The 14,322-nt window shown below is 36.3% G+C and overlaps 1 protein-coding gene across 1 annotated transcript in view; it reads right to left on the reverse strand.

The window, feature by feature from the left end:
* Positions 1-13,455, reverse strand: part of LOC117400284 (collagen alpha-2(I) chain-like) — a 33,033-nt gene extending 19,578 nt beyond the window's left edge. Inside the window, exons 1-17 of the mRNA XM_034000009.3 lie at positions 13,342-13,455; positions 12,765-12,800; positions 12,006-12,089; positions 11,226-11,273; positions 8,926-8,970; positions 8,761-8,814; positions 8,558-8,611; positions 8,141-8,194; positions 7,634-7,687; positions 6,813-6,866; positions 6,296-6,340; positions 2,311-2,409; positions 1,366-1,419; positions 994-1,092; positions 852-896; positions 375-473; positions 52-105 (exon numbers count right to left, since the gene is read on the reverse strand). Of these exons, the coding sequence (XP_033855900.2) occupies positions 52-105; positions 375-473; positions 852-896; positions 994-1,092; positions 1,366-1,419; positions 2,311-2,409; positions 6,296-6,340; positions 6,813-6,866; positions 7,634-7,687; positions 8,141-8,194; positions 8,558-8,611; positions 8,761-8,814; positions 8,926-8,970; positions 11,226-11,273; positions 12,006-12,089; positions 12,765-12,776 (954 nt within the window). The 5' untranslated portion in view covers positions 12,777-12,800; positions 13,342-13,455. The remainder of the gene's footprint in view (positions 1-51; positions 106-374; positions 474-851; positions 897-993; positions 1,093-1,365; positions 1,420-2,310; positions 2,410-6,295; positions 6,341-6,812; positions 6,867-7,633; positions 7,688-8,140; positions 8,195-8,557; positions 8,612-8,760; positions 8,815-8,925; positions 8,971-11,225; positions 11,274-12,005; positions 12,090-12,764; positions 12,801-13,341) is intronic.
* Positions 13,456-14,322: the final 867 nt, after the last annotated feature.

Here is a 14,322-nt window from a genome sequence, read left to right on the forward strand (position 1 = left end):
TCTAGAATTCCACCAAAAATACAGAAATTACATTTGAAGGAGAATACTTACAGGTGGACCTTTGGAACCAGTATCACCCTTGGGACCAGAAGGGCCAGGATCACCCTAGAGTAATAAAAACAGAAATATTCTACTGTAAAAACATGTTACTGTAAACTACTGAAACTATCTTGAACAGAACATATATAAATTACAAATAAAATAACAGGATTTGCAGTACCCCAGCTCCAGAAATGCAATTTATTTTTTGCCTTTGAGATAAATACTGAGGGCATTCAAAATGTGCAGAACAGCTATTTTCTATATTGGATAACTGGTGGCTATAAAGCAGTCATTTTGTAGGATTTTCATGACTCTTTTTACAGAATACTCACACTGTTGCCTCTGAGTCCAGCAGCGCCGGCAGGTCCCTGAGGTCCAGGGCCACCTCTGGGGCCGGGGAAACCAGGAGCACCAGAAACACCAGGGAGACCCTATAGGAAAACAACAAGTTCATGCCATTTACAAATGGATGTATGGTATATAACCACATATTGGGCCATGTTGTAAATCTCACTTGAATCTGACTTCAATTAGAATTTTCATAATACATCTGTTATTCTCCATCAAAATATAATAGCTAGATCTTTTAAATCTTAATCTACAACAGTTTTGTAAAAGTTTGGATGAAGGCCACTTTGGCAGTTTTTTTTACATATTCATCTACAACTGAAATAAGGCATTTTGTCACATCCCACTTGCTGTGAAAGTCGGAATGGGATGTCTGAGGGTTGTATGAAGATCAGGTAAATATCCATAACAACTGGGTAACAAACAATAAGTAAGTCACTTAGACAACTTAATATACTTACAGCAGTACCTTTAGGACCATTGAGACCGTTGTTACCAGGGTTTCCCTAGGAGGAAAAATAAATTCAATTCATAAGAAAGATTTGCTTGTATGAACCAAATGACAAACTCCTGTTTACTGGTCATAGTGGCTGGGATACTTACAATAGGACCCACGGGGCCGACAGCACCAGCAGCACCTGGCTCACCTCTTGCACCCTGAGCACCAGTTGGGCCATTGGGGCCACCAAGGCCAACCTCACCCTAAATAAAATAGAACAAGAAGAGGTAGTTAGAAACAGAGCTAAACCAAAAGTACAAGAACATAATCTTTATTTAGCAGACACCTTCATCAGCGACTTACAGGAACTATTTCATGGTGCATAGAAACCGGTCATCAGTTAACTGGGCTAATTATAATGCATCTAAAACACAATTGTTGGTGGTTTTGAAGTGAACAGTGTGCTCTGAGCATCTGGAACTTAATCTTTTTTTGAGGAGTTTTGAAAAGTAAAAGCAGAAATCTAGAATACATACCTTTGGACCAGGAGAACCAGGGAAGCCTGGAGGACCAGATGGACCAAGAGGACCCTGAAAAAATGAAAAGCATCTATTTCAATTTAATGTCCTTTTACTGAGTTCTAGATTGTATAGTCGTAGCTTGCCATTGGAATGGAACAGGAATAATCTAGATGCTTTAATTAGGTCAGACTATCTGTGTTATCATGAGGATTAATTTAGTGTGAGTGTGAGCTCATATTGCCTTTACCTATATTATCAATAACTTTAAACAACTATATTTTCTTATACTTTTACCTATTTATCTACATTACTATAGCAAATACGTTTCGATACAGTAACTAAATGAATGCAAATTTAACACAAGTAACATGGGTTCACCATCTTTGTCCCTCACACCTGAAAACTCTCAATGGCCTCAACGCCAATCCTAGTGCAAAACAACTATCTTCACTCAGTGTGGCCCCACAATAGCAATTATTTTCAATAGATTATTTACATCAATTAAAAAGTACCATAATTGTCTAAGTGTAGCTTGCACCTTTTTGGGGGAATTTATGTGAGTGTTATGTACAGGCTTAGCATTATATAAGTGGTGTGCAGGTATCATAGAAATACTAAAAGAAACTCTTTGATAAGCATTTTGACCACTGGTCTTGCCAATGTCTTTTTCAATTGAATTGTATTGTTTCTTTCAGTATTACTACATATTCTACTGCATGGACGAAGTCCACACTATACTTGGGTAATAGTATTCTATATCGTATGGAATGGTGTGTTTTTATATGGTAGAATAAGGCAGTTCAATTATGTGTGTTAGATACAAAGAGTGCATGCTATATTTTAACAATGAATATTATTATAATTGCTACATGACTGCCATTGCTAACCCAGGAGTAAAAAAAAAAAAAAGCCCTCTAATCCTATAAAGCAACGCAATACAAATGTGTACTTGGTACTTACAGCAGGGCCGGAAGGACCAGCATTCCCATCGCTACCCCGAGCACCAGCTGAGCCAGCAGGGCCAGCACGACCTCTTTCTCCTGACATACCACGAGAGCCCTGGGAGAAAAAAAACAAAAAACCTTCTAAGAAACAACAACAACAACAACAACAACAACAACACCATGGCTCCTATGAGTTAACAAATAATCCTCAGTGAACAGCAACACAAATGGTTTCCGCTTAAATCAATCTATCAATATTTATTTATTACAGCGCCCTTCACAATAGAATTGTCACAAAGCGCTTCACAGGGTGATAAAAAATACAACAAACAGTACATTGTCAATTTAAAACAGAATCCAGCAGGCACAGGAATCAAGTGAATACAATAAAACAGTAGAAACTGAACAATAAAAGGTGCAGACAAGTCAATTTTAAGATAAATAGGCTACACCATAAAAATGTGTCTTCAGTCTTGTTTTAAAAACAGCAATGGTTGGTGCTTCCCTTAAGAAACCTGGCAGTTTATTCTAGTTTAGGAGCCCTATAGCTGAAAGCTCAACTGCCTGTATTATATAATAAATCTTTAGGATAGTAAGCAATCCAGCATCCCGTGATCGGAGTGGTCATCTGGGAACATATGGGATCAACAAGTCATTCAAATAAGATGGAACTGAAGTATTTATGGTTTTGTAGGTTATTAGCCAGTGTAGGGATGCTAAGATAGGTGTGATATGGTCATTTTTTAATTTTTTTGTTAAGACCTTAGCAGCTGTATTTTGCACGAGCTGCAATCGGGATATAAAACATAACTTGAAACACCAGTAAACGGGGCATTGCAGTAATCAATTCTGGATGATACAAAAGCATGAATCAGTCTCTCAGCATCATGTTGCGAAAGCAAGCGTCTTAGTTTAGCAATATTCCTTAGATGAAAAAAAGACACTTTGGTTACATTCCTAATATAAGGTTCGAATGAAAGATCTGGATCAAGAATTAGACCCAGATTTCTCATTGCAGTCTTCGGCTCAAAAGGGAAGCTGTCCACTCTATTAACATATGGATCTACATTATTGAGTTGACTTTTTGATCCCAAGAACTTTACCTCTGTTTTACCCGGGTTTAACATTAAGGAATGTTCTCACATCCATTGCTGAATGTCAGCAAGACAGGCAGTCAGAACATTTACAGTTGAGGTATCACCTGGCTTCAAAGATAAATAGAGTTGAGTATCATCAGCATAGCAATGAAAGTTTACCTCGTGTCTATGGACAACAGCACCCAGAGGCAGCATATATAAGGCAAACAGAATGGGTCCAATAACAGAACCTTGTGGTACACCACATGTAACTTCAGATAAAGCAGAGGAATCGCCCTCGATTTTGACGTATTGTAACCTGTCAGAAAGATAAGATTTAAACCAGGACAATACATTGCCTGATAATCCTACAAGCTTCTCTAGACGAGCAATCAGAATTGGGTGATCAATGGTGTCAAAGGCTGTAGTCAAGTCTAGAAGAACAAGAACTGAGGATGAGCCCGTATCAGATGCTAACAGCACATCATTTACCACTCTGATAAGTGCAGTTTCAGTGTTATAACCAGAGAGGAAACCCGACTGAAATTTCTCAGATATATTTTGTGTGGCAAGAAATATATTTAGTTGGTTAGCTACCTTTCTCTCTAAAAAATGGAAGATTAGAGATAGGCCTAAAATTGACTTTTTAAGCAATGGTTGTACCACAGCAACCTTAAATGAGTCAGGAACAACACCAGATGAGAGTGTGCTGTTAATAATATTTAACACAGTAGAATCCATTGTAGAAAATACTTATTTTAGTAGTTTAGTAGAAATAGGGTCTAATGCACATGTGGTAGATTTTATCTTTCTAACAAGATTAGTTAAATCTGTCTGGTTGAGTAAGGAACATTATTCAAAAGTTTGTTTCTATGTAACAGGACCCAAGAAATGCGTTGTGTCAGTGTTGGAGGATAACTTCTAGATTGACTATCCTTTAGATTAGATATCTGATTCCTAATATCAATTATTATTTCACTAAAATGGTTCATAAAATCATTACTGCTTGCTGTTAATAGGATGTTTAGGCGGGGTACCTTCTGTTTATTTGTTAGTTTCGCAATTGTTTCCAAAAGAAACAATTTATTTGATTATCTTTATTTGATTCGATAAGAGTAGAATAGTAAGTTGATCTGGCCGAGAACAATGCCGCCTTATATTTCAGCAAACTGTCTTTCCACGCAAGTTGGAAGACCAGTGATTCCATTTACATTCCAGTTTGTTTAAGTAAACGTGTAGTGTCATTATACCACGGGGAGAATCTTTTGAGAATCTTTTTTTTATTTTTTTTAACAGGTGCTAAGGTGTCTAGAATGTTACCAAGAGTGGTGTTATAGTTATCTACCAGCACATCGACCGATCCCGACTGAATAAATGCTGAAGTGGACAAAGCTTCCATGAATTTAACAGTAGCCGAAGAACTGGGGGACCAAGTTTTTATACAATGTGCTGTGGGTTTTATTGCAGTTGGTATTAATAATTCAAAAACAATAGCAGAATGATCTGAGACTGCAAGATCTCTTATAGACAGGTTCTGGATGCCTACACCATGAGTGGTAACTAGGTTGAGTGTGTGGCCATTATTATGAGTAGGGCCAGATACATGTTGAGAATATCCTACCGACTCCAGTAATCTCATAAACTCTCTTCCAAGGGGGTCCTAGTTCAATTCAACATGTACATAAAAATCACCTAAAACCACAATCCAATCCTATCACACTTGATAGCAAGTGTTGAGAAGAGGTCGGCGATCTAAGAAAGAATTGGGTCTGGGTGGTCGATAAATTACTACAATCTGAGTTGGAAATTGACCACCATCCACAAATGACAGGATTTCAAATGACAAATAACCTTCAATATTATATATTATAGTTAAGATCAAACTCCCTACCAACAATGGTGGCAAGACCGCCACCCCGACCTATGGGGCGTGCTTTCTGATAAAAAGAGAAAACAGTATCATCCTGTTTCAGCAAAGTCTCAACCAAAGTAAAAATATTTTGATTCCAAAATAGAATCATTAATTAAAAGAGAGGTGTTGCTTAGAGATCTTGTATTTGATAAAGCCAACCTCAGATGGGTCAGTGCAGGGCTACTAAGATTGCCACTGGACGATGTTTTAATTTTAATTAAATTGTCAGAACATGAGCTCCGACAGTAAGCTGGCAATTCACAGCGGGGGACTGATACTACCTTAATGTGATGTTTTAAGTGTGGAGTTTGGTCACACGGCTGAAATCTAAGTCAGTGTTTTTACAATAATTCTCTATATTTCTGCTAATCTAAATGAGCCTCTCTTATTTGGATACAGACCATCTTTTTTTAAAGAACCCAGGTCTCTCCCAAAAGCTATCCCAGTTATCAATTAAAACCCAGGTTTTCTCCAGCACACCATTTAGCTAGCCAGCAATTTAGAGAAGATGAGTCTACTGAGGGCTTCACATCCCCTCCTAACAACAGGTAGAGGACCAGAAACAATGATATTCTTACATCCTTGTTTTGCTTCTCGACAAAGTGATTTAAAATTACTCTTGAGAATCTCAGATTCTCTAAATATAATCATTTGTACCTACATGGACAATTAATGTTGATACTTGACCATGGTTTCCAACCAGGTTTTCCAATTTGTCAGCGATATCAAGAACTAACTTGTATGCTGTTTTGCAGAGCCATGGGATAATGTAAATGCTTGTTGTGAGTATATTTTAAAAAATATAAATATATGATCCACATGGGTTTTAGATTATGGGCCCTATTCAAAAAGTACTAATGGGTTATTTTTTAAGACTTTTTTGCATAGAATTGTATATGTCATGGGTTAAACTTTTGTGAATTGGTCCCTATCGTTCAATAGAATGGATAATAAGTTGTTGTTTGTAAAAATAAAATTGTAACAAAACCTTCTAAAGTATTTAGGTCACTTACCGCCTGTCCGGGGGATCCATTCTCCCCCCGAGCGCCTGTTTCACCCTGTGTGGAAAGAAGAGGATATATATCAGAACTCCAAATGAAACCAGCAGTCAATATGGAAATAACCATTTTGTCATTGGAAACCAAACCCTTCCCTATAAAGGTGGTGGGAGTTCTATCAGGCATACCATGCTATCCAGTCATAATATAGCCCGGATCATTGGTATTCAGTGTGTATCAGTGAAAGGGTCATTCCAGCAGGCTACACACTGGTTTGATCTTAATGTCTTCATTTATGGGAATATTACAGGGCAATTTTGGCATGTATATATGGTATAATTCTATAATACTATATTATATATCAAAATACAGCAAATTTTCTTAATATACTATCGTGTATATGACGGATCAACTTAATAATTGGTAGTCAAGGTTTTGACAAGGAGGTAAACAATATACTTAAGCTCTATGGAAAGTCTAACCTGTCGCAGCGCCTGCTTGTTATTTTATAATATTATGGTGTTCTCATTACCTTAACGCCAGTTGCTCCAGCATCACCCTTACTTCCATCCAGACCAGTGTAACCCTGTATAAGAACAATACAGAAATTGAGGGGAAAGCTCACACTGAATAGAACCAAGATTTATTATGTTACATCCCAGGCTTTTTCTGATTAAAAACCTGGATTCAAAATTCATAATTTCAAAAGAAATGGTAAAGTTACTAGATATTTCAGGTTGTTGATAAAACTTCAGCATAATTAAAAAATAAATACTACACTATTCCACATTCAGTCATAATTTAAAATATGTCCTCTTTATTTGAACTAATACTATTACTGGACACACTTGGATTAATGTACTGTTTGACATTCCGACTGCACTCATACCAGCTGATTGAACAGTGAGATCCATTTGCTGGTATGACACTGTGTGCAGATACACTAAACTACACTTGACATTATTGTTTCATGTATAAGTCTTGTGAGCAATATAATATGTGAACACTGTGCATGTAGCTTTGAAAACATGTCACCCAGGACCAAAAGATCACATGAACAAGAGGAAAGTGAGGCTATAACCAAAATTAAGCTAGTGTGGATACGTGGACCATATCACTTTTCAGTGAATTCGCTCTTTTGTAAGACTCTGGTTAGGGTTAGGGATTAAACATGTACTACAGATGCAAATCCCTATTTGGTATTATATTAAAGAATCAGTCCTATCAAAGCTCTTTATCAGTGTGTTGATCTACTGCTCTTTCAATTCATCCAGCTGGCTCGTACCTCTTGCAGTGTGTCCTGAAATGGGAATGATTAACATTTTAAACAAAAGCAGGTAAAATGATACTTACTCTGTGTCCCTTCATTCCAGGAAGACCAGGGGTTCCTGGGAACCCACGAGCACCCTATTGAAGGTGGAAACAGGTTATTGAATATCAAAGTTGCTAAGCAATAAATAACCTTACTAACTGGATTATTAATAAACAAGAACCTACATTATACATGTGTAGCAAACTTCTGTCTGTGTAATAATATTGGATACAAAAGTGATCATGTTTATATTTATTAAAACACTAACCTAACCTTTTCCTCTTGCAAAGCTTTTTGGTTACAAGTTCACTCTGAAGCAGTGATACAACAGCACAAAATCGCTCTTATGGTCTACTGTATGTCTGTGTGGGCCACTAATTACATATCTATTAAGTAGAATGTTTAGGCTACTGTCAAATGATCTCATTGTTAGCTTTAAATATATATATATATATATATATATATATATATATATATACTGTATATACATATGACCTATTATATGATATGATATGTTCATATGTATAATATGCAATTATGCTTCTTACTTGAGCACCACCAGTTCCACGATCACCGGGTTTGCCAGATCTGCCAGGGTTACCCTATTGTTAAAGAGAGACATTGAAATATACAAGGGTGCCTCAGCATTCATTACATTTATTTATTACGCTGTGATTTATCCAAGGGCCTTCTTAAGTAAAAAAAAAAAGGAAAAATACCTTTGCTTTATGTCAAACTGATATCATGGGGTTTACCAATTGATGGGCCTAATTATGGGAATATACCAGTGAATAAAGATCATAACTCCTGACTCCTGTTATATTAACAAATGTATCTGAGTCTGTACCTACATCATAAAATAACTCTCTTTGTCTGTGAAATAGGAAAATACATTTCAAAAAGTGAAGGAGATGAGCCACATCTTCCTTGTAGGACAAGAATATGAGCAAGAACTCTTTACTTACATCATCACCAGCCTTTCCAGGGGGACCTGTGGGGCCTCGAGCACCTACTGGGCCCTGATTTTCGAGAAAAAAAAAAAGGCGCGGGTGGGGGGGGGGAGGGGGGGTGGAATGAGGTCAGAAAGTCAGCATGTTATTTAAAAGTACAGCAACCTTCAAAAAAACCAAAAGACACTCAGCCTCTGGTCTGCTTAAAAAGTGCTTACAGTCTGTCCTGGTTCACCAGGCTCGCCAGGGTGTCCTTGGAAACCTTGAGCCCCCTAATTTAACAGAAAATAAAACAGTCATTCATTTTGGTCATAGCAATTTTAATTAAATCAATGCTTGCAATTGAAAGGTATGAGTCCTAATAATAAAGATGTCAGACTTACGGGAGGTCCTGTTGGGCCTTGTGGGCCTCTTGCTCCCATCAAACCCTATCAAAATCAAAACAAGACTTTTTAGAGTGTGTATTTACAATAATGGTCAGAAGTTTACAAAAGGGTCTGTGTTTATTGATTATAAGGCATTTGAGATTGCAGTAAGAGATTGATATTCATGCAGGAAAAGCTTGTCTTATTGCAGTATTATTCATCATAATTAGGCTTGCTACTATTCGATTTTTATTTTTTTGCCAAATCTGCGATTAATATCGACATTTATTTTAGAAAGAATTTACCGTTCTTTTCCGATCTTTATTTTTCCAATCAAGCAGAGAATGGGTGAAATCGACAGTTATGCTTTAAAAAAACCACAGACTTTTTATACCATTGAGAAACGTCTTATTTAGCAAAACCCCTTTATCATATTCAACATGCAACAAAACCATGGTTACCAACATTCTAACTGAAATAACGTTTGGTCACAGCAGAGCTATACCTTGTATAGATATAGATCCTACACAAATTTTTAAATTGTCTCAAATAAACTGTAGAAAACGCAGCGTATAAAAGTGTATTACACACTTTAAAAAAAAAAAAAACCTAACAGAACTAACTTCCACTTCTTATTTGGAGTCTGAGCTCCCCCTCTCCTGCTTCAGGTTCAGCACAGCTGGACTCAGAGTCACTGGAAGGTAAGGCAAACAGGCCCACTTCGTCCTGCCGCGGAGACTTCAGACATCGGTCAGGGTATTGTGCACAATATTCATTAAATGTTTTCCTCTTGCTCCCCATTTTCAAATCAAACTAGTAACCGTATACCTATGGCAAAAGCCTACCTACACCTTAATGCGCTAATTTCAAAGTAGGCGCTTTGAATGACAGGAGCTGTAGCTGGCAAGTGCACAGTCAGTGCAGGTCATGATGACTGACAGTCATTTAAGCGAATGAGAGCATTGTAGTGCTGCTTCTGTCAACGAGATCTGTCAGAACAGGGTGAAATGACAGTGACAGTGAAGCTACAGTTCTAACAGACCACTGAGATGACTGACAGCGACCCCTAACCATTCAGAGCGGAAAGGAGACGGGACAGACAGTAAGTATAAAAACTACACAAACTAGATATTATTTCTAAATGATTATTTTTGGTAAGAAAATAAAAAAAAAATAGTCAGTGGTTTTACCAATATTTATCTTATATAAATTTATTTCAGTCAAACTTGCGTTTAACAAGCTTTACCGGTTAATATCGAAAAGTAGCAAGCCTAATCATAATATCATTGTGCAAAAGTATTACGGGTGTGTTGATAACAGGAAGACACAAGTGTCTGTACCATGTATTCATTCTAAACAGTAGTAGATCTGAACACTGCCACTGTTTAGATCTGAAGTGTGTCTCTTTCCTTGTTGTATAGCAAGATTTTGGAAATCAAACACCAAACAGTGCTAATTAGTATTTAGTGTATTTCTTTCTGTATAAAAATAGCAAAAAGCCAGGAAGGGTCACATTTTAATGATGACAGGAGTATTTAGATCAATTGATCTAAAGGTACTGTAAAATGTACTGTATAAACATTATTTTATTTGTTACTAAAGTTCTTAAAGAATGAACATATGAAAAATACATTTGACAACATGTGTAATGAAAAGGGCAACTTTTCACCTGTACCCAATCAGTGATGTATAAAAAAAACTGCGTATTTTGTATAAATTAAATCACTATAAATTTACATTAGGTGCATTCTTTACTGAATCTATTATTGAGGTGCAGGCATCATTTTGGTCCTACTAAAGGTCAACAAATACAGAGCGCCTCTCCCAAAAGGAGGAAAGCTGTCTCGTGGTGGATTTGGATCATCAATGAATCAAATGGTGGCCAGGTAGCTTGAATTAAGAGAGGAATTCAAATATTTGCTTTTCAGACCAAGTCTCCAATAAGAGGATAACTACATTTTGCTTATTATAATTACCTATATCTATCTTGTATCATAATAAAAGTGTTTGAATTAAAACACTAACATATTGTAGCGATCTAGGTTAATGCAGGCAGGCGCATCACACAGGGCAAGGCAATCCACACACAGGTGGAGGGCAGGCGCGAACCCGGGACCTCTCGCACTAAAGCATAGCGCCGATACTGCTGTACAAAAGAGTCGGCTCCTTTGCAAGGAGTGTATATCAGGCTTATGTCTTCGTGTGTGATTACGTCACCTACCAGCCCTGCTGCTGTCTTCCCCCGTGCACGCTACTATATATATATATATATATATATATATATATATATATATATATATATATACGTATATGCTTACCATGGGTCCAGGACCTGCGTCAGGGGCTTTGTACTGAGCGGCAAAGTTCTGGAAAAAGAAGAGTATTTTGGAAATATTAAGATGACATACATTTCAAACTAAATTAAAAAGTTTTAAGGTAGTTTTCCTTGGAAGTATTCAAAAACATGCCCAATTTACTTACTAAGATGCTATTTTATTTATGAATATTACCCTTGCAGTGATTGCCTCTATGAATGTTTACAGTGGAATACCATGACAATAGCATAGTAAAGTGTAGTAAAGTATAAATATGGTAAGCATGGAAACAAATTTACTACAGGAAACATTTATCAGGTTAGATTACAGTGTTAAATATAGACGTAGCTCTATACAGCTCATAGGACTATATTAGGTAACTATTGTGTCAGATAGATCCTGGAAATTTACAAATGCAATTTGAATGGAAACTTTACAGGGTCCGGTAGATATTTCAATAATGGGTATGGGATTATATTTGGAACATTTTGGTCACGTGAAGGAAGTGATGTCATCTCTATGTTGTAAGTATGCACTGACACTACACAATTGAGGCTTCAAACAGTCTACTATTACTTGATATAACACAAACAGACATCCATTTTGTTGGCTGTGATGATGTATACACAGGCTATGATGTGGAGTTACTGCAGTTTGATGTAGGCCTCAAAATCTGTCTCTGACAGGGCTGTGTCATGTTAAATGTGTCTAAGCATTTTTTCTCAGTTTGGAGGATTTAGATTTCAGCTGTGCTTTTTGTCTAAAGATATTTTTTGCACTTACTCCACCAAGGCCAGGGGGACCGGGGGGTCCTGCAGGTCCAGGGGTACCAGGTACGCCATCTCTACCATTTGGACCTTGGGAACCCTAAGAGCAATATGATATGATAATAGAAATAAATAAATACTCAGTCATTAAATGCTCAATCCTAGTTATGAAGCTGGGATAGCAACTTTTAAAAAGTACCAAATAACAAAACCAACAACAAACTTTTTTTGAATTCTGAGCAGCGTTAGCATTAAATAATTGTACACAGTTATTACAGTTATTGTTAATTGGTACTATTTGAACTGCTCAATGTATAGACGAAGTATTAATAAACCCCAGTCCTAAAAGAGAAAATTGACCATACAGGCTTTATAATTGCAATAAAAATTATGAATAAATAAATAAATAAATAAATATCAGTAGTAAACCAACTCTTGTGTTTTTTAGGAACTGTCAGTCTCCATGCTAAAGTGAATTCCTGTGAAAAAGACATGTGCAAAGTTGGAGGACATTGTTTCGTCCATTGTCCCTCAGTGCTCATTCATTTCACAGGAATTCCCCCCTGTATGGAAACTCTTGTTGGCCACACTGCCATTTTAACGTGTGGGTATATGTGAAAATGTCAGACAAGAGCATTTTTTCCATTAAAATAGCAAACATAATTTATGACAGATGGAACATGCCTAAACATAATAAGCCTAGGGGTGAATATTGGAAACTACAGTTTCTAAAGTATTCGAAAAAAGCAGCTAAAAAAAAATTATAATTCCGTACCGTGTCTCCCATGGGGCCTTTGTCTCCCCGGGGACCCTGAAGAGAAAAAAAAAACATTATATTATATAAAACAATAATAATAATAATAATAATAATAATAATAATAATAATAATAATAATAATAATAATAATAATAATAATAATAATAAAAAGCAGATGGAAAAAAGTCTACTGGTTCAGTGGCACATTGCACACATCTATTTAGGCTTTACATGTATTCTTACATGAGCAACACAGTGAATGTGTTTCCTCTTAATATATTAATGTAGACATAGAAGTTCGTCTCACACAAACATCTCACAAACATTCTTAACCAATCAAAATGCAATAGTGTTAAAGCTACTACTAAAATAAGCTATTACTAAAATAAGTGTCTCCATATTTATATTATATTTAGATTATTTTTTCTTCTATTTTTGCAATGATATTGATAACCACCATAACAATCTGAGGGCCTTCTATCTGTGTATATGCTACCATTGATTACAGTTTTTGTTTTCGCATCCCAGGCCACAAATGCACAATTCTCTTTTAAAATAATCTAAATGTCCACCAGTGTCAAATAAATATTGCTCACCTGTGGTCCTTCAAGATTCTACAATGGGGGAAAAAAATGAATACAATGTTATTATCTAGCAATACTGCAGGTGTTGATTTATTAATTCATGGGTATATTAGACACTTTACAAAGGGTGGCACTTCACATCAAAGGGTTGAGGCTTTTACTGTCATTAATTGATGATTACTTCATTAAAACTCAACAGAAAGGATCATTTTAGTAAAAAACAGAACTACACTAGAATTATTGTCACATATTATAAAGTATGATCAATACATACAGTATAATCAATGAAATACACATAATAACTGTACATGGCTGAGCTCTTGTTATACAATATAGTAAGAAAGATTAGAATTAAACTCCCCATCAAATGTTCTATGTGTACTATTTAGCCACACCACAAACTCACTCCAAACTTACATGTTAAATTTTATAGAAAGAATGTATCTTAACCCTGATGCATGCATAGCCTTCTTTGAGTCCTTTGTATGCAAGGCAAATACCTTTATCAATTTAATTTCCACCTTATTTTAAAGGTTTGCCTCCAGAAATGTCCAGCCCCTTTGGGATAATGAGCCAAGGTGGACATTCCCACAGACATTCCCCCAAACCAATTGAAATCAGAGACTTCTACCAGTAGAATATAATGCTCTATCGGGGTTGATGCTCTATCGGGGATGATGCCAGTTTTAGAAGTATAAAAGGAAATCACTAATAGACGAACAGACGGGAAGATTAATGCCAGTACATACAGCCTGGCATGGAATGATAAGCAGAAACAGAAGTACATTTATTAAAAAAGGTAAAATGCATCTATGCAGATAAAGAATCATCAAATATTGTATTTTACTAACCTGTGTGTCTGTGTGACAGCAAGAAAAAAAAGAAAATATGTAGTTAGTGTTTGAAATGAAAACAAACTGTTGTAATCACTGCAATGGAACAAAAGGAAATAATGTATTTGCATGCTGAGGATAATAGTTTTTTTTGCATTTC

Source organism: Acipenser ruthenus, chromosome 4 (genome assembly GCF_902713425.1).
Source record: "Acipenser ruthenus chromosome 4, fAciRut3.2 maternal haplotype, whole genome shotgun sequence".
NCBI lineage: Eukaryota > Metazoa > Chordata > Actinopteri > Acipenseriformes > Acipenseridae > Acipenser > Acipenser ruthenus.